The 21,581-nt window shown below is 41.0% G+C and overlaps 1 protein-coding gene across 12 annotated transcripts in view; it reads left to right on the forward strand.

Annotated features, from left to right (window-relative positions):
• The window catches only part of cacna1g (calcium channel, voltage-dependent, T type, alpha 1G subunit), a 231,939-nt gene that overhangs the window by 139,297 nt on the left and 71,061 nt on the right, over nucleotides 1-21,581 (forward strand). For all 12 annotated transcript variants that reach the window (XM_031312182.2, XM_031312188.2, XM_031312189.2 and 9 more), the window contains 3 exons: nucleotides 4,766-4,883; nucleotides 10,804-10,872; nucleotides 14,284-14,468. In XM_031312182.2, coding sequence (XP_031168042.1) covers nucleotides 4,766-4,883; nucleotides 10,804-10,872; nucleotides 14,284-14,468 — 372 coding nt within the window. The remainder of the gene's footprint in view (nucleotides 1-4,765; nucleotides 4,884-10,803; nucleotides 10,873-14,283; nucleotides 14,469-21,581) is intronic.

Genomic DNA, 21,581 nt, shown 5'->3' on the forward strand with positions numbered 1-21,581 from the left:
GCGGGGAAAAAAAAAACAACTTTAAATGTTCTCGCCATCTGTCAGCTCTTTTCTTGGAAAGCAATCATCCAGCACACAGGAAGTGATGCGGTTTATGTCTCTGGTTTGGTTTGGAATCCACAGAAGAAGAACTGGTTATGAGCGGCTCTTATGTTTTCTAGCCATTCTACACAAAAAAGGTCATGCCACCGCCTGAGCACCGACACAAACTCAAACTTGTTCAGCACAAGATCCAAGCGGACATTTCACACTAGTGCCTACACTGTTAAGGTGACAGGTGGGTTCTGGGAAGTGCAGTTCAGAAACGTTCGAAGGCTCTAAGAAGAATTAAAAAAAAAAAAAAAAATGTAGATGAGGAGCATGAAGTTGGTTGGCTATGTTAAAATCAGTAAATGTATTGGAAAAGAGTGTCAAAATGTACAATTTGTAGCTTTAAATTAGAGAATTAGTACAGGAGACACTTTGTGACATTTCAAGAGTATAAAACTGTCATCAATATTTAAGTGAAAACTGTCATTTAGAAGCAGTTAAGGCATTGATGCCAGAAAACTGAAAAAGGTCGTCAGAGGGGAAAACAAAAAAGCAAACAGAATTTTTTTTTCATATAAACAAACATGCATCAAGATGTCAGTGATTTTTTCAAATCCTAGGGTCTGACAGAAAGGGGTATTTTTGCACTTGCTGGAGCGTGTGGTGGCAGTTCTTTGCCGTGGTTTTTGGTGTGTGTGTGTGTGTGTGTGTGTGTGTGTGTGTGTGTGTGGGTGTGTGTGTGTGTGTGTTTGTAAGTCTTGAGGGCCATTTGAACTTGACATTAAAGTTCTCAGCCAGCCTTCAAACCCTGGAGGAGGAACTGGCATCAGAGGCGTGTGTTTTCCATGTGTCCTCCCTCCCTCCCGCTCCAGGATAACACATGAATTTTTTAGCATCAAGGCTCTGACATGAAGATATCAAAGAGGAATTAGCTCATCCGGACCATATACTGTATGAATAATGATCACCATGGTCGGATGACACATGCACACAGCACGTATTGACACAATGGTGTCTGAATTTCCAAATAACGCCTAAAATCCAGATCTGAGCCTCACGTTATTGTCCCCGGCTGTACACCGATATGAGCCATCAAAGCGGATTTGATGTAGAGTTTAATCCCTTCCACTGCCATACAGCCTATAACAAGCATTCCCTCTTTCTTTCTGTCTGTTGTCGTGGGCTAAAAGCGGGAACCTTCTCAAGTCGGGTAATGAAAGTAATTAATGACTCCTTATTCTACAGCGGTTCATTACAGAGTCACTGTATGTGAGACAAGCTCCCTTAAAGTGAATGAGAATCTTTCATTACTCTTTAAGTGTGGACATAGTTTCAGTAAATGTCCTTCTGCAGCAAGTGTATCGGACTCATTTTAGTTCATGGGCCACATACGATACGATACAACTCTGTCAGTTCACACTGAAATTAATTTCATACAGTACATTTTGACCTTAAATGGGCCGGACCAGTAAAACCATTGCCGTGATGAGTCTCATAGTGGAGCCGAATGTAACTGAAAGGTGCTGTCAGCTGTTCACTTTTCTCCACTTTTTCCACCGGTGGCTCCTGCATGAACAGTAGAATTGGCTTGACAGTGTTGTGTCTGTCACATTGGCTGTTTGTAAGCACGTGGAATCTATACTTGCATATCCAGCATAGAGCCTGCTACTCTAATTAGGATTGCGCAACCCCCAGTTGACAAATAGGAATAGGAATTCCATTTTACTAAAAAAACTGGACTTCTCTTTGCAGTTTTCACACTTTGTAAAGTCATCCAACAGGCCGGATTGGACCCTTTGGCAGGCCGGTTCTGGCCCTAGGGCTGTGTGTTTGACACCCCTGTTCTTATTTGTATAATATATATTATTTATAACATGTTTTATAGAATATAACTGGACTGAGCAGCAATCTTGATAGTAGTAGGGTGGCATAGCTCAACAAATTGTTACAATTGTTAGATTGTAACAATTTTGTGATAAAAGCACCCAAAATTGGCAGATGTGTTGATAGATACATTGGGAATAAAACTGGATATTGGGCCATTACAAACTCTTACCCTGGTGGCCGTGGCAAACATGTTTCAAAATGGCCACCAGTTGGTCAAACTTTCCTATTCAATTGGACCCACATGCAATAAAGACAAAGACAAAATCTAGATCCTAGTAAGCCTGATAACCAAATTAAATACCCACAATTATATGGACAATTGACAATTTTCCATTTCATGCTACTTTGTATTTGTACTCACTACAGTACAATTCACAGGGAAATAGTGTTTGTATATATTCAATTCAATTCAATTTCATTTATAGTATCAAATCATAACAAGAGTTATCTCAAGACACTTTACAGATAGAGTAGGTCTAGACCACACTCTATAATATACAAAGAGCCAACAATTCCAGTAATTCCGTTCTGTATCAACAGATTTAAGTAGGCTAGTTAGGCTACATTGCAGATTAAGTTTTACATACTATATATTTTAAAGATACGTATGTTAAGATTCACATTCATCAAGATGCTGATTAAACAGCGTTTTCCAATTCCTGCCAAGATCCAGCAACTTTGCACAGCCATTGAGGAGTAGGCAAACATACAGGCCACAATCAACGACCTGGTCAACTCTATGTGAAGATGTGTCGCACTGTCAATAAATGTCATTTTACAAGATAAAACTGCACATTTGAGAGTGACTAGCCCAAGGCACACCTGTGTAATAATAATGCTCTTCAATCAGCATCTTCATATCCCACACCTGTCAGGTGGATGGAGTATCTTGTCAAAGGAGAAATGCTTACTGACATGGATTTGGACACATTTGTGAACACAATTTGAGGGAAATAAGCTTTTTGTGTGCACAGAAAATGTCTTAGATCTTTTATTTCAACTTGTGAAAATGGGAGCAATAACAAAGGAGTTTATATTTTTGTCCAGTGTAAAATTGTGACACTGGTGCAGCAGTCTTTTTCCTGTCTTGGCGTTCTGACAAAATTAAACCTGTTTGATGTTATCGTACGTTTTAAGTCTTAGAGGTGAAGTTAAATCATGTCAACATTGTCAACAAACCAATGGGTGCGCTCCCTCCAGCACCAAACAGGAAGCAGCAAACGGCTAGAGCCAGTGTTGTTTATGGTTGCTATGGTGCAGCGCTAAGCTAAATGCTGAAGAGGGAATGTTGCCGATTTGTATTTTCAACCCTTCTGAAGGGCGTAATCCAACGGGAGTTTTACCGGCGGATAAACGTGGACCTTCGGGTACTGCTGCCATTCATCTGCATGTATGGCAGAACAGCAAACTTTCCCTTAAGTTACCAGCTAACGCCAGCGGTAGCTAGCTAGCTTGGTTACATTTTTCCAAACTAATCTAGTTTGTGTGACCTTGCAAGATGGCCAGTCTTTATCATATCATATCTTATCTTTACATATTATGGCATTCTTTTACATAAGCTGTGAAATGGTGTCAGACTTCAGTCTTTTCAAAGTCTGTTCAATGTCTTCTAGTGTATGTAGGCATGAGACAAACTAGCACAGAGAACATGGAACACAGACTAAGGCTACGTTCACACCGGAAGTTTTAATGCTTAAGTCAGATTTTTTGCTCAGATCCGATTTTTTGTTTGACTGTTCACATTACCTTTTAAAATGTGGTCTATAGCAGATTCCAGTGTGAACTGTTTGCGGTTTCGAACTGACCCGCATGCGCAAAAGAACAATAACAATGACATCAGACGCTGTTGCACTAAAGTTAGGGAGGTTATGGAGGAAGTAAGCATTTTCACTTTTATTTCAAAATGTTTGTGTAATGGCAGCTGTAACATTAATGATGAATGAAGAGAAAGCTTTTGCGGGTTTATGGCTGCAAATTCACTACAGAGGTCTGTAGGACATATGGAAGTGGTCTAAATCTGATTTGAAAAAATCAGATCTGGGCAAGATTTGAGTGTTCACACTACTTCTGAAGAAGTCTGACCTCGTCACTTGACCCCAAAAAAGTCAGATTTGGGCCACTTTTGCCTGCAGTCTGAACATAGCCTAAATACACTGGGGAGGAAGGGATAACGAGAAACACGTGAAACTAATCAGGGCGGGGTAGGAAATCACACAGGCGGGAAAGACAGGGGCAGGAAATGAAGTATCTGAAACGAGACGAGAGGTGAGAACACAAAACAAAACAGGAAGTAATGACTGATAAATAGAATGACTTAATCAACAGACAAAAATAGGTGAAACTAGCTGTACCTCAACCAGCTACAGACTGCTACAGACAGTACTGCTACTTACACATTGATGCTTAGTGATAATAATTCAATAATAATACATACATACACACAGGGGGCATCATTCAACATTACGAGTACTTTAAGATCATTTTACTAATAACACTTGATTACTTTTACGTGCCACTGCCAATGCAGCACTTACATTATATAGGTTTTCTCATGATGCAGTATTGCTACATTTACTTCCTCTAGACATGTTTTAAGACAAATACAAATCTGTTTTAGTTAATAATTTGTGTCAGATACGGTTTTTCTACAGTTATATTAGTTCAAGTTAAATGTTCTTAAAAGTATATCTACTACTCCTCCTCTCCCAGTAATTAGAGGAATCTTTCCCTTTTATCATACCAAAAAACACACCTGATGTGCACTCGCTTGTTTGTGTACTGCATATTACTATGTCAAGTCAATTTTCAATGTCACTGAAGTTTCAAATGTCTGTGTATGTTTTGTCAGGTTCCGGATCCTGTGCAGTAAGATCATCAACCACGGGATGTTTGACCATATTGTGTTGGTCATCATCTTCCTCAACTGCATCACTATCGCCATGGAGAGGCCTCACATTACCACCGTTGTAAGTCTCAAAACATGTTTAAGAGTACCAACTTGCTATTCACTACACACTATGTAACTATTTGTTCTGTAAAGTTAGAGTCTGTGAAAAGATCCAACTCAAGTGTGTTGCCTTCACAGTCTTCAATGACAACCATAGAAAGAAGTGGAGAAAAAGGAAAGACAGGCTGAATGACGGGTAGTCAGGCAAAGAAGCATATATATATAGACACAGCCTTTTCTGAAACATCTATGTTGAATCAATCTTAGCGAAACTTGCTGGCAGCTCCAAAAAGTCCAAACAGAAATGGAAAAAACAAACAAAAAAAAGTACCTGTCAGCAAGTCCAACCTTGATGACTGTTCAAACAAACACGCCTTCGCCCAAAACAGAATTACTACTGTAGTTTGCTCTCCGTAGATAAAAGCTGTGGGACACTTTGTAAGCAGGGAACCACTCCTGTTTGACTGTGAGCCAGTAGCTGTGGGTAATGTGTGCTATACCCCTGTATCTACTGCACTGCATCATCAACACCATCCCCTCCTTAGCTAATGCACCAGCTCTTCAAATAGAGGAGGGCTGGCTGAATGCCTTGCAGCAACGCACGCACACACACACACTAACTCTGTGTCCTTTCCGACTTCCAGCTATAGCAGCAGAACACAGCTCAGCCACTCCATGCATAAACACAATAATTATCACTGTTTGATTTTTTTTTTTTTTTTTTCACTGAGCGAGGTGTTCCGTGGATGGGCCTAATTGCAGTTCGGTCTCGCTGGAACGCTCCGTTCGGCTTTTTCTGCGACAGAAACACGGAGGAGACAGTTCCATTGTAATTGATTTCAATTATCTGTCGGCTGGTGTACGTGGCTAATGTCCAGGAAAGGAGATGTTCAACAAATGGAGGCCGCCCCACAGGCAGCCCAATCTAATCAGGGCAGAGAGATCACACACACATATCATATCTAGATGGGATGATTTTTTTGCCTCACTCCTCTGGCACACACACACACACACACACACACACACACACACACACACACACACACACATGTCAGAAAGTAGTATTTTCGCATGTTCTTCAAATATTTGTCAGCTTCCTGCTGTGGCCAACGTGTCTGGTCTGCGCCCTGAGGTCATTGGTGAAATGAGATGGAAATGTATGATGCAGCACACAGCCCGAAACAAGAGAATGAGCAATCATTACAGTTTTAATCTCATTTGCCCGGGTTGGTCATTGTACAATGCTACGTATTTGTTTACCTGTGTGGGTTGTTTTGAATTAATGAAGCCGATTGTGAATTGATTTCCACTCGCTGATTCTGTTTTGGCTGTGTGTAACAACCGGACATGTTTAATTTATCAGTCCGCTGCTTCTCTTTTGAAGTCTGCTTTACATCACCCATTTTACCAGCCTGATAGAAAAGACACATTATATTCTTTAACTAGACATGTAGTCATTTCGTCAATTTAGTTATAGAGATAAAGTGTCTTAGTCACAACATTTTAGTATGGAATGCAGGCTGAGTAATTAGTTTATTGTCCTGGAAGTTATGTCACACACTTTGGATTTGGCTTGCAGTCCATTGCTGTTTTGGTTTGGTGCCGGAGGTTGCCTGGATACTGTTACTGTTGCTCAGTGGAAATGATTTACGATGATTATACCACCTATTATGATTTATTATTTCTAATTGAGCTAGGGGACAATACATCACTGTCTAGAGTTCTAAATGGAATTATATCGGCATCAATTGTATAAAACACAATCAATCTTAAGTTTGCTGCAGCCACGTCATCAGCTCCAGACAGCATTAAGATAGAGAGATGGCGTCAGTGTTACACACTGGAACCGTGATGAAAGCTTTCCAGGATGAGTAGGTTGACTTTTCTTTCCTGCTGCTCAGGAATACTGGAGATGTTTGTAATTGCATAACTGAGTGCTGCATTAAGCAAGATTGTTATGTAATATTGCATTGCTGCACAGTGATTTACTAAATTATTGAATGTTTACTAAATGAATTACAGAATGTTGAGCTCCCTAAAACTTAGAGAGACTGTAGCCTACCTTTCTCCAGCATGGGGCTGCTGGTGTGCAGTAGATTACCTACTGGAAGTGTTAAGAATTAGGTACTGTTTTTACTAGTAACTAACGTTACTTCAAACCAGGCCGAGCAAGAAGGAGCTGCTCAGGCTGATGGCTTGTGGTTGTGAGTTGTGGTCAGGCACACCGGAAACAGGCGTTGAACTGGGAACAGCACCGCCACCATTCAACATGAGGAATGAGAGGGAGACAAGAGGTGTTAACTGTACTCCTTTTGAGGGAGCTGTGGATTATTGTCAACGTCTGTTTTGTTTAATCTTAGTCTTCTTTTTATTTATCTTTTTATTCATTCCAGTTTGCCAAATTTTAAGAATACCGTTAAAGGTGCAGCAGGTAAGCCTTATAAAACTAACTTTCTGTCATATTTACTGAAACTGACCCTATGTTCGAGTAGAACTACATGAAGCAGGTCATGTAAAAAAAAAAATCTGGCACCACCTACAGGCTGTAGTGCGATATGCAAAAATCCACAGCTCCCTGTTCAGATGCACCAATCAGGGCCAGGTGTGTCTAACTGCGTGTCAATCACTGCTCATGCACACGCATTCATTCTCCCTTGTTGGGGGAGGGACTTAGGAGACCGTTTTGGGCTTAAGTGGAAAGGGGGGAGGGACTGAGAAGTTGTCAATATTCACATTTTTTGGCTAAGTCCTGGATCTTCACAATCCCACCTATGGCACCTTTAACGTTACATATGGAAAAAGTGCAGTAAACCTAAGTTGATTCTGTGCTTAATTTTGATGGGTAACTTTAGTTAGCTAAAACGGCTAACAACAGCTTGCATGCTGTATTTAAGCTAACAAACCATATTTAGCCTGCTAGAGAGCAAATTCTGTTTCTTAAACATTGTTTTAATTTGATCATTTAGTTCATTTCAGTGGCCCAAAATAGAAGTACACCTATGGAAAAAAGTAAACTAAAGTAGACACCTTGCTTCATTTTGTAGGCTAGCTAAAATGGCAACAGCTTAATGACATGAAGTATTTCAGCTAGCAAGCTAATATACTGCCTTTTTGTACTTCTCCAGAGCTAAAGTTAACAGCTCATTAGAGACAATTTTTAATTTGGTCTTTTAAAAAATTAAATAATATATTTCATTTAAAATTTTCGTAGCCTTAACATAGTTAATACTGTGCCTCATGTTTGCAGGCTAGCAAGCTTACACTACAGTCATTTACATTTAATTTTTTTAGCTAGCAAGGTATATGTTCACTTTAACAGTGAAAACGCACCTGGCGTGTAAGCGTTGTGTATAGCCCTGTCCCTCGTTCTGCCCTCCTCCCTCTGCCTGTTGCACACCTGAGCGTAATCAGTGCAGTTTATTGTATTAGTTTGGGCTGGAGATTACCTGTAGTTCAGTTATTTGTCTCTCTTTTGATTGTTCTAGGATTAGTTTAACCTTTTTAGGTAATTTAGGGCGAGACGCAGGGAGCGACTGCCCATTGCGAGGTTGGTCCAGCGTCTTCCCATCCTTTGTTCTTTTTGACCGGGGTCATCAGTCCCTTTTGTTTCTCTTTGTTTGCTACTTTTGGGAATATGTTTGCATTATTTAATAAAGCTTGTTGGTTAATTGTTAACCTTGTGTCTGGCATCCTTTTTTTATATGTTGCATCCTCCAATCCCTTTTGAGCCTTGGTTTGTTTCTTTAAATGGAGGCTGTTACTGTGACGCTGAAACGATCACTACATGAACAGACCGATTGGGTAACATGGGTGCCAAAATTAAAATAGCTGCGCTATTCGGCTATACACAACGCTTACACGCCCGGTGTGTTTTCACTGTTGACTTATAGTAGGCTACATACCCATATACGCGTTGTTTTCACAAATGGGATCGCCCCTCTTCCCAGAATTGCACGCTAGTGGGCTCTCTACCAGTTTGTCTCCACTGACCACTGACAAGCAAAGAAAGTCTCTGCCCTCCTACAACTGCGATAGCTGCAGCTGATTGGACAAACGCGTCACGTGGGGCTGGCTGCTCCCAAATTTCAAAACTGATCATAATGGCCGCTTGTTCGGAATACGATCTCATATTTCACGTAAATAGTTCCCCGAAACGTGTTTCTGAAAACATTTTAAGTGAGAAATAGGCCATGCAGTTGCTGAATCTGTCGGCATTTCAGATCAACCCAAGGTCAGTTTAAAAGATTTTCGTCAGCTTTGAGAGGAGCCGAGCCAGCTGCTCCTTATTTGCATAAAGTCCGTTGGATTCAACTTCATGCAAATGAGGAGAGGGCGACTCGACGCCCCGCTTGTCCAAAGTCCCTGCAACGCTACCAGAATGCATTGCACGGCTACTCCCATAGAAATGAATGGGAAGTGGGGAGCTAAGTTCTCAGATAACACAGTTTATTCAATTTTTGCAATTTTCCAATTCGTTTGACCAAATATAAGCATTCATGCAAAGGGTAACTTCAAGTTTGTGTTGTTTCATTATTGCAAGCTTGCTAGGAAACAGCTATTTAGTATACATGCAAATATTTGGCTAGCAAGGTATATTTGTAACCTGCCACAGCTAAAGTTAGCAGCGTGTAGGCTACAGCTGCATAATTATACACAGCTAAATCTCCAGCCTTTTGCCAGAATGTGATTGGCCTGACATAGTGCATTGAGGCAAACTGTTGACCTGGTGAATTCATGTCTCATTAAGGCATACAACATGAATTTTCCCCTCTATCTCTCTCTCCCTCCTCCTACACTGCACCTTCTCTTGCCCATGCCTGTTAGTTCCTAATGAATGAAAGTATGAAAACTCGTTTACCGAAATGGCTGCTGTCAAGCCTGGAATTTATAAACTCTCAACGCCAGTATTCCCAGTGATGTCATGCCTGACATTCCCATAGACGCTGCAGGACTGCCATCTTTGTGTGTGTGTGTGTGTGTGTGTGTGTGTGAGTGATTTTGTGTTCCTCGGAGCATGGGTGATGGTAGTCGGAGGCCGTGGGAAAGGCAGCCACCTACACTCGCTCACACGCACGCACACACATCCAGTACATAGACAGTCAGTGGCAGCTAGGATTCTGAGGGGAAGTAGAGTAAATAAGCAGTCGGCAAAGGGGTCTTATTCTTTCTAGCTTGCTTGTTTTCTCTCCCCAGTCCTTGTTTAGCTCAGTAAATAGGATCCCATTCCCCCCTGTGTTTCACACACACACACACACACACACACACACACAATTGAGCTATGCTGCGTTAAGCATCAGGGAAGCATGGACTGCAGTAATGTTCATATAGATGGAGATCTAGCTCAATCCTGATGGTACTGTCTCACGTGCATGCTCACAAAATGACGGTGCTTGTTTTCGGAATTGACTGTTTATCTCTGATAAAAAATAAAATAAAGGACAGGCTTGTTTAGAATTCGAAAACTGACAATTTCAGCCTAAAAATCTTGTTTCTCAACACATCTGAAGCGTTTCACCAAGTGTTCCACAGGTGATATAATGCTAATTGTTCCCAATGCAATTCATTCAATTTGGGGAATTCTTCTAACAAATTTCCTTACACTGGTCTTTTTTCACCAGTAAAAGGATACTTAAGATTTTAGACCCAAAGATTAGATGCCTTGTTTAAATTTTCCTGCAGTGCTAATAAGCAGTAAACTTTATAATTGCCCGTCAGCTATAATTAGTGACTGCAACAGGGATGTTTGTACAAAGATGTTTTCAGATAATGTGTGAGGAAAATAGCTCCTTCATACATTATTCAGAACCATTTCGAAGCAGACAAAGAACAAACTCAGTAGAAAAACATGCTTATTGAAAAAAATAATGTGAATTGCAAATCCTTAGAATTGTTAGCATGTGCCTCAACTCAACCAGGTCTCTCTTCCTTCTTGAATGCAGGAGCGGATCTTCCTAAAACTGTCCAACTACATCTTCACAGCGATCTTTGTGGCTGAGATGACTATAAAGGTGAGTTCCACTTACACATTAATTTGTATAACCTGTCTGTGAGAGTCCTCTTGGTTTACTTACTAAAGTCCAGTCCACCTTTTGTGAAAGCTTTTGGTCATTTTAGCCATTATGTGATGGGATGCTACATATGCATTCACATGAATGGGTTTGTATGATATTGTGCGATAACTTTTGCACAACAATGTGTATGATACCTTACGAAATTGTGCCGACCCCCAACCCCTTACAAAACAGTTAGGTTTAGGGGTCTTTACAGTTAAGTTGAGCCGATAAAAGGTGACTGTGAGCCGGGTAACGGTTAACGTGAAGTTGCGGACGTTTCAGTGAACGTTACAGTTAAGTTTAGGCGTCACAAAGGGACCGTCATACGGCGACAATAGTTAAGTTTAGGCACCAAAACGACTAGTTAGAGTTATGGTTACACTTGGGACACGAACATCCGTTTCGTGGGTGAAAGTCTTGTGTCTTCCCCTTAAGTTCTTTCAGGACACTAACTCCACTCGCCCGCTAGAAAGCCCTGTGTTTTAGGACCCAACCATTTCTCCCTACGCGGATCTTCTTGGTCTTAAACAGCAGTCAATTTGGGGCATACAGTAATAAATACGTAGAATACATACGAATTACAGAGACATTACTTTTCTTAGCTATATGTACTAATGGTACATGTAGCTTGCATTAGAGCTGAAGATCTTTGCCTGAACCCGAGAGGACCTGACGGGACCCGACGGGTTAATTTCTATCATTTTACACGGGCTTGGGCCGGGCTCAGGCTTGCGTGGTAAATGAGCAGTCAGGTTTCGATTAGCGCAAAAATGGATGCTGACGAGGTGAAACGGAGGCTGGCCTCTGGAGGACTTATTTTATTTATTTGTTCCAACTTCTAAGTGGCCTATAGCCTACGTTAGTCATGAATAAATTAATAAATAATCACTGCTGATAGACGGCCTTTTGTACAGTCGGCTGTAAATGGGTTCAGGCTTTTAAAAAGCTGTCAATCAAAATGTACTTGTCGGGCTCGGGCTGAATTCTGTCGGGCTAGGTCCTTTTCGGGCCGAACTTTTAAGGCCCGATTACAGCTCTAACAGCTCTAACCCTAGCTTGCATGCTATGGCCTGTGCCTGCCAATTGTTATCATTTTAAAGGTACATGTGTGCTTTGCATTTTTCCATGAAGTCATCACTGACTTATGTTCTTACTGAGTTGACATCAGGTCATACGCCACTAAATATTTGATAGCTCAAGAATCTTTGGTACCATAAGCCATCGTCTGTCTCCAGCTTTGAAAGAAACAAAATGAAACATCTATATGTATCATCTATATGTTCTTTCACAATGTACACGGTTTGCATAAGATGGAGAAACCCGCAACCAGACTCCAAAAAACGGCTCAGACACAAAAGCTGCAGAGAAAATAGAGTCTGCCTGATATCCACTTGCACTGTAAGCCCCAAAAAATACAAATGACAACAGAGTTAAGAGGGAGGAAAGGGAGAGGAAGGGAAGGAAGCGAATGAGAGATTGAAACTCAGACAGTGAGCACACACAGTGCATACGCACACACACACACACACACACACACACACACACACACACACTGCAGTGTGTGCTGTTTCATAATGCTAAGCGGAGGATTGTCTCACCAGTATTTAAATGGACCAGCTTTGAATGGAGGTCCGTGCAGGCGTGGGCAGGAGCAAGCGGAGGCAGAGGGGAGGAAAGTTCACTGGTGTCACTCATTCAATGCCTCTGTCTCTATTTTTGGTCCCAATGTGATTGCCGGGATCACAAATGTAGGGCCTGCACACACAGAGGTCTGGTTGTATCATTTAATTTTTAATTAATCTCTTTAAGTGTAGTGCTAACTTGTAAAATTAACCCATATTTAACATAAAGGCCAAGATTAGAGGATGTTTTTTTTATTCTTTTCTTCTGCTTACAATTTCCAAGATGTATCTTGTGTCCCTTTAAAGGGGACCCAACTCCTAGTTTGGGAACCACTGAACTCAACTGCATTACTGTATAGTTAAAACTAACTACACCTAAACCAGCAACAACAGTAAAATGCCACTCGCATTGATACATCAATATAAATAATAATGTTATCATAGTATATCACAGGGGCCGTTTTTTCTGCAGAACCAGTACTTTTACATTGGATACTTTAAATATATTTTCCTGATATTACTTGTAGTGATCGCCGCGTTTTGGTCCTACACCTCCTGCGTCACAGCCCCCCCCCCCCCCCCCCCCCCCGCCATCTTAGCAAACTAAGATGGCGCTGACACTCACCCGTGGAAGAGGCTGAGTCCAATGAGTGGCTCCGTAGCTTGCCAGCCAAGACCAAGACCGATCTTGAGTACCACTGCCATTACCGTAACACTGAGCTGTAGCATAACTAGTCTCAACTTCAGCGCTGTCCGTATCTAAAGGTAACGTCTGTGAAAGCTGTGCGAAGTGTATCCCGACATTTCCTTTAGACAACACAAAGCTACTGTCCTTACTCAAAAACAACAAACTCCCCCGGAACTCCTTTTCCCCAACTCAAGTTACACACGGAAATTCCACACTATATATTCATTCATTGTTCCACACCTCTGTCTTCCGGCAAGTCACCTCGCGAGATTTCAGAACGAGATGTCACCATCTTACCATAATGTAGTCAGACACTTATTATAACAATCTGAGCCTGTCAGTGTGAAAAACAGCAAACAGTGAACATTTGCCCTATAGGATTACATTGCAGCCCTATTCTGAAATAGTGAAGTTTGATCAGCCTCTTTGATGACACCCATTCATATACACAGTACATACTGTTATGCATTGATTAGCATCAACTAATGTAAATTATCTTCTATCCATGTCCCTCTGTCTCTCTTGCTCTCTCATCTCTTCAGTTACATTAGGTGTTAAGGAATGCATTAAGCAAAAATAGCTGCCGTGGCCTGATTTAATAAGTTTCAGCTACAAGCAAAAAAACAAGCCAGTCTCTATTATTTTCGGGAATGCAAATTGCTTTATGGGCAGAATAAATGATGAGTGGACCTATAGAACTAGAAGTAAAACTAGAGGTTTGGAAAAGCTTTTATGATCTCGGCTGCCAAGTTCCAAGTAAATAATCGCTCTACAAAGTTAATAAGCTGTGCATATCGGACATTAAGCAATGACTCATAATTAAAACCAAACAAAAGATGGCTTGATAACAAACAAATCTGCGAATGCGCTGACAAAAACATTGACGTATCATTTTATGCCACTTATTTTGAGTTGTTATTTCACTTGAAATAGAGTCCATCCATATTGGTACTGCAGCAGTTTACCCTTTGTGTTATTTACTATGTCAGTGACATACAGTAACTACACTGTGCTATATGTTCATGCACCATGCCTCTATGTCCTATTTGTGTCCAGATTGTAGCTCTGGGCTGGTGTTTTGGGAACAAGGCCTATCTGAGGAGCAGCTGGAACATTCTGGATGGGATGTTAGTGATGATCTCTGTTATCGACATCCTGGTGTCTCTCATCTCCAATTCCGGTACCAAGATTCTGGGCATGCTCAGAGTGCTGAGACTGCTGAGGACCCTGAGGCCGCTACGGTAAGTTTCTCTCTCTCCCAGGGATGCCGAAATGTATAGACAAACAAACACACTGAGAAAACAGACAACCACCCCTAAACTGTTGATAGCAATTATAAAAGAAAGTCTTACTATACAATACTTCTACAAGAACTTGGACATATTTTGTGGGTAATATTAAAAGGCCAAAACTAACCCTATATATATATATATATATATATATATATATATATATATATATATATATATATATATATATATATATATATATATATATAGGGTTAGTTCTGGCCATTTGACACAAAGATGGAGGTGAAAAAAACTGAGCTTTTTTCCCAGCTCGGACAAGTACCACCTTTTGGAGCTTTTGGGAGATTTGAGAGAGTGTGTTTTGTGTGTGTGTGTGTGTGTGTGTGTGTGTGTGTGTGTGTGTGTCTTTCTCTGTGTGTGTCTCTCTCTGTGTGTTACGTTGTTATGTCAGTGCGTACACAATTGCATAGTTATGTTTATTTGAGAGGAACTAAGGCGGAAATCACCAATTTGGAGACTATTTGTACTTAGATCTTTGGGTGCAGAGGGAAATCAAGAATGTCTGTTGTTGCCAGGGCTCAGATTTAACTTTTTTTCGCCATCGTCCCAAACCTTCCCGTAATATGATTTAAACCGTCCCAACGTAAGTGCTGGCTGCCCTAATTATAATAATAATAATAATAATAATAATAATAATAATAAATTACAGTTTTTCCATAAGTCAAACTTGCTAATTAAAAGTGATGCTTGGAATTAAAAAAAGAAACACCATGGCAATTATTACATTTTAAATTAGCTTACATTTTATTTAAAAAATAATAATCCTCATAATAATAATGCATTGTATTTATTGCTTCTCATAACACAAATTGATTAAGGTCTTACCAGACTGGACATGCAGTGTGCCAAATTATGCAACCCTTCTATAATGCACAGTCTCCACCCTACCATCAAGTAAATTATTTAGTGTGTTCTTCATATCATGCCTATTACCCTTGGTGAATATGGAGACGTTTCTATTTTCCTTGCTTTGTTTTCCTATTTCCCTCATATTGGGATACACATTTGTTCTGACTGCCACAGAATGTATGAAATAAATATATACAGTACCAAAAAAAACACATTTCCACACACCCGCTCTGACCCAACCAGCTTGTTTGAATTTGGTTGACCAATCACAACAGAGTGGGCCAGTTGACCAATCAGAGCAGACTGGGCTTTTCAGGAAGGTGGGCCAAGAGCTCAGACAGTGTCAGATAGTGTTTCAGACAGAGGAGCTGCAGCAATTGGCAGTATGAGAAACATAATGTGTTTTTTGAACATCAAAGCATCTAAACCTATTCTAGAAGACCCCAAGAGTACAAATATGACGCTGAAAAAGAAGGATAATAGGGGCTCTTTAAGTTAGAGCCCTGGTCTTTGCAAAATATCAGACAGGGTCTTCACGTGTGTGCACTCCTTAGTGCTTAGTTTTAGCCTCACTGTGTGTTCCTGTGTGTGCCATTTTCATGTGTGAGATGTCATGCTTGACTTGGCTTACAGCCGCATGCTTGGTGTCTCATCTCGCGAAGGGGAGCTCTCGAGGCCTTGCCCTCTCTTTAATATGTATCACGGTTCTCAGCAAGAGCACAAAAATTAAATATTCATTTTCTTCCTGCAAAATGTACCCAATAAACATCACTGATCTTTTCTGTCTTCTTTTTGCTTCTATAACTTCCACCTCTGACATGAAAGTGAACTCTTTTGCCGAGACTTATTTCGCTCTCCGTGTTTGTTTCATCTTTGACTTCATACTGTAACATTTGTGTGTGAACTAGATAGTTAACATGAAAGTGCTTCAAATTATGTTTGTGTGTATTGTGCATACTCTGCATACTCGTGTTTTTTTTATGAACATTCATCTTTCTGTTACACAGCAGGACTCAAGTCCCTGTCATGTGCATGTGATAATCAGTTGGGTCAAATCAGACCAGATCAATTGGCCCTGAGTGAAGTGACGCGTTGTGTTTTTGTCTGCTTTGTGCTATGTTGACGCTCAAGAATACTGCAACAGAATTTTATAAACAAGCAATGATCGATGAGTGGTAATTGTTAGAGTCTTAGCAGGACAGATGTTAATTCCAGTTTATTACTATTGGGTCTCTTTCTCCAAGTTTGGGATATAATTGTTGATGCATTAAACCGCGTTAATTTTTGACATTTTGGAACGCTGCAACATTGCTCACAGGTCTCACAGGGAGAGGAACACAGGCAGTCAGACAATCATACAGGCTTTAAACAAAAGCCCAGATTTAGCCAAAGTGAATGGTAAAAGGTAGGATTGGGCACCGAGAACCGATTCCTGCTTGGAATTGTTTTAAAAAGTTATACTTTTTGGAATCATTTGGAGGATTTGGTTTCAAATCCGATCATCGCTTCTCAATTTAACATGCGCAAGTTTTGGTTTCCGAAGTATGGCAGCAGGCATTGCAGCAAAAGATTAAGCAGATACTTCACACAACATACTTCAGAATATGGTCTGGTTGCCACTGTGGTGCATGATTACTGCAGCCAAAAAGCGACATGTTTCCAATGAAGTGTTAATGTTACGTTAAATAGTGCATTTGGAGCTTTCTAATTAGATGTGGTGCAATTGTGACAAACTGAGCACTTGAAAAGAGTACCTGATTCTTACAGCTGTTAAATCCTCTTATTTAATTCCCAGAGGGCAGCAAGGCTGGGGCTGTATTAATGTCAAGTAGGGAAGGTTTTAAAGTCAGATTAGAACATATGTAACAAATACAAGCGGAAATTGGACACATTTTAAGTTTGGGGGAGGTATTCTCGAGAGCAAAAGGCAACCATTCCTCTAGGGAGTGATGTCTTCACTGTGAGAAAAATGCAAAATGGCAGATAGAAATGGGATTAAGACGATCGTATGAAGAGAAGCATAAAGTGAGTGAGGGAGAAACAGGAGAGGATGGAGATAAAGAGAAAGAGACAGAGGAACAGGCTGAGCATGGTTGCTTTGCTCTCTCCTCCACTGAGGCTGCAGATGAGTAACACGAAAGCAATACTGTAAAATCTTTTTTTATGGTTGTTATTAACTTTCAATCCAAAAGGAGGAGCACAGCATTAAAAGCTATAGCATATTAAGATATTAGTGTGCTGCTGTGGGTATACTATACTGTATGTGTACGGCACGTACTTAAAACCCTGTTAGAGATAATTCAGTCTGGTCAACACAGTGGAATTAGTGCTTGGGTTCCATTAAAGCCATGTTTCAGTTAAAGTAATGAATAAACATTCCTATGGGTAACAGTTGTTGAGCTGATGTACAAGTGCTTCTGCCAAACTCAACAACACAAACTTAATCTATTTATTAAAAAGGTTGGATCTGTTTGATAGTTACCTAAAATGTAGTCTCACATTGCCAGACCTTCCTCCACAGTGCCACAGAGAAGGGTCTGGCTAGTCCACACAACATGGGAGAAACGGGATGGGAGAAAAAAATGCTCTTGTTTATTGCCATTTCTTTAAACTAATCACAATTGTCTTGGGTTAAGGGTTAGGGTTAGGGGGTTAGGGTTTGGCATAGGAAAAGTTATTGCGATGGCTTCCTCCACTTGGTCTGACGACTGAGCAGTTAATTGGAAGCCAAAGGCAGATGCACTGGCCAGCGCACGTCACTTGCAGCTCTCCTTTCCTGCATTTCCCACACTTCATTATTAATTAATTTAATAATTATTAATTTGCATAATCATGCTTGTAGGCTTTTTAATCTGTTTTCTTTAAATTGCAGAGGGTTAGGGTTAGGGGGTTAGGGTTAGGGTAATTAAGCGCAGGACAGAGCAACGGTGCCTCGGCAAAATAGCCTCGGGAAGGAACTTGTTTTGGTGGAACGTGTACGTTCAAAAGTTGTTTTAGTGGTGCAACAGAAAAATCAGATTGGACAGATAGTCTACCTAGCTGTCTGGATTTACCCTGCAGAGATCTGAGGAGCAGTTAACCATAGTCCTCATACATCAACAGAGTTTAGAACGCCAACACAAAGAAAGCGTAAGGTGAGGGACATCCTGCCGAAATGAGGGACATCTGACGGAATTTCCGCCAGCATGGAAATGAAACATCGTCGATATAGACTTCCTAAGATGCTTTTTGCATGTAAGATGAATAGATATCCAGAAGATGGCGGTCAACACACAGCACTGCACAGGTTATACATTATATATGACATTACATAGACTATTAGGTCTATGACGGAAAAAAAACTTGGGCGAACCCGATCCGATTGAAGCCCGGCGGAATTTACAGCCCGGCCCATGCCCAGTCGGGTTTGGGCAGGGAATGAAAGCTCTACTGTGCATAACCACATCTGCGCAGACATGTAGTTGCAGTTTAAGCAGGTCGTTGTTTTCCTGAAAGAGTGTGGACATTACTGGGACATCTTCTCCCTTAAGTTTCGCTGGCTAAATTAGAAAAAAAGAAAAGCGTATTTTACTCATTTTGGTCTTCCATCCCAACTAAAGTGGCATCTTAAACTAAACATAACAAAATAAAAAGAGTCTATAATGGCTATAATGTCTGTCACATGAGTTACATTTTCATGGGTAAAACCTTACAGTTAAAAAAAACATGCCTGTTCAAACACACCACAAGGCAGACGTTGCTTTTCATCCTGCTTCTGTGTAAATTTCGTTATCAGCTTGTTGTCAATCCAGTTTGATTTGTGGCAGACCCTCGCTGTCTGTTTGAATTAAACATAAGCTTGTCTGTGTTTACCCCTCTGGCAGTGCATTGCACTTGGGGTTCACACTGGCAGCAGAATCAGCACATTGTTACATGTGTTTGTCTAAGTGTAATTGCAGCAGAATAAAATGACAAATTTCTTTAGGTTTGAACATTGGTTAAAACTCAGCAAAATAAATATTTTTAGACATTTAACTGTGGAAATGTGACATATTACCTTTAAAATAGGGCCCAAAATATTAAAATACTATATTATCTATAAGTTAGTTAGGTAACACTTTACTTGAAGGTATCTACATAAGAGTGACATGACACTGTCATGAACACATGACACAGTCATGACACATGAACCCTAACCCTAACTCTAACACTAACTCTAACCCTAACCCTAACATGACACTAAAAGAAGCGTTATGTCATAAACGTTTATGACTTGTTTATGTTTATGACACGTTCATGACAGTGTCATGTCACTCTTATGTAGATACCTTCAAGTAAAGTGTAACCGTTAGTTATGTTTGTTAAACATAGTAAGCTTCCAGTCCCAAGGGACTCGTCTTAACCACTGAACATAATTTCTAGGAGACAGGGTTAAAAAAACAATGAACTTAGTTCAAGATGTAACATTGTATGGACTTTACTATAAAAGCTGCAGTGCAGTAAGTAAGTTGTAGAACAGTGATACATTGGTGTTGTCTCTGTACTTGGTATTTGAAATGAAACAATAATTTTGAGTTTAAAGTACCAGTTTTTAGCATTAATTTGAGGGTGTCCACATCATATAAACCAAGCGAAAAGTGTATGAATGAAATAATTTGTCCGTGTGTGTGTGTGTGTGTGCGCAGCTGTCTGTTGCTGTTCATTTCTCATTAAAGATATTAATGACAGCATTACTATGCACAAGAGAGGGCCCTCAGGGGTGCACAGGCGTGTGTGTGTGTGTGTGTGTGCGCGCACGTGTGCGTGTGACAGAATGATGCATCAGCTTTGTTTAACAGGATACACACACACACACACACACCTGTCATTCAACAAGCCCATAAGCAGAACTGAGGGCCAGTCTCAGGGAAGGCCCAGAGGTCTGTACCCTGTGTCACCAAGTGGCACTTTTATGTCAGCGAACAGCACCTGCACTTCATCGACAACTTAGCTACAGCCTAGAAACCCCTCCCCACCACCGCCTATCCATTAATTGTACCCGCCACACACCCAGGTTTCATTGCAGGCAGACTTAAACAGCTTTGTGATGCTTGTGACGTCAGGGCTGGCCAACAGGTTTGTTTATTGATAAATCCTCTCTGAGGCTAGCCCCCTGTCACCTCAGCCAATAGGCTCGTTGTAAATGTAGTGTAAATGGACTGTATTTATATAGCTCATTTATAGTCTTAACGACTACTTAAAGTGCTTTTACATAGTACTGGAACCATTCACCATTCACAAACATTCATACGCTGAGGCTGCCATACAAGGTGCCACCTGCTCATCAGATAAACATTCACACACATTTACACACCGATGGCGCAGCATCGGGAGCAATTCGGGGTTCAGTGTCTTGCCCAAGAACACTTCGACATGGGACTGCAAGGCCAGGGATCAAACCATCAACCACTCCGATTGGTAGGCGACCGCTCTGCCACCTGAGCCACGGACGCCCCAAATGAGCTGCGCCTCACCTGCAAAGTGAATGGGAGCAGCAGTGGGCAGATGTTAATATACATTAGACTGTAGATGATCTGTAATCTGCAATAAGTCGTATTTAGTCTCTCTGGCCAATACACGTCACCATCAGACACACAACGTGTGTTCTGTACAGAATAAGCCTTTAAATCAGACAAATAGCAATCAAAATCTCTCCAATTCAAAACGATTAAAAAGTTCATATAAAACGTCAGAGTGTTTAGCTGAGAGCCAGGCGTTTCCCATCATGCCCTGGGTCTTGCAGTCGGTGGAGAGCAACTGCGGTGCCTGGCTCTAAAAACCGCGGCCGCCTCGGGTCCCGTGAGGTTACCGTTGCCCACGTGTGCGTGACGTCAGATGTAATCATCTCAAGGTTTGTGCGCTGGCTCACCAGTGTGTACGCTGTGGTGTTTGGTGTTTTAAGCCCCCAATGTCTTCCAGGCAGCGTTGCATGGAAGGCACTAGGGTTAGGGTTAAGGTTAAGGTTAGGGTTAGGTGGCTTGCAGTTGACGGTCGCGCGCTGCCTTGAAGTCGATGGTGGGGGCTTAAAACACCATCAGGCATACGCTGTTTGATCATCATTCCTCCTATGTAACAGTGCTGACGATGGCCAATTACATTGGTGCATAATTACCATTCTTCAAGATGTTTAGATTATGTTTGTGTGACACCTGAACTCATTGGCTTACAGTTTACATT

The sequence above is a fragment of the Sander lucioperca genome, chromosome 22 (genome assembly GCF_008315115.2).
Source record: "Sander lucioperca isolate FBNREF2018 chromosome 22, SLUC_FBN_1.2, whole genome shotgun sequence".
NCBI lineage: Eukaryota > Metazoa > Chordata > Actinopteri > Perciformes > Percidae > Sander > Sander lucioperca.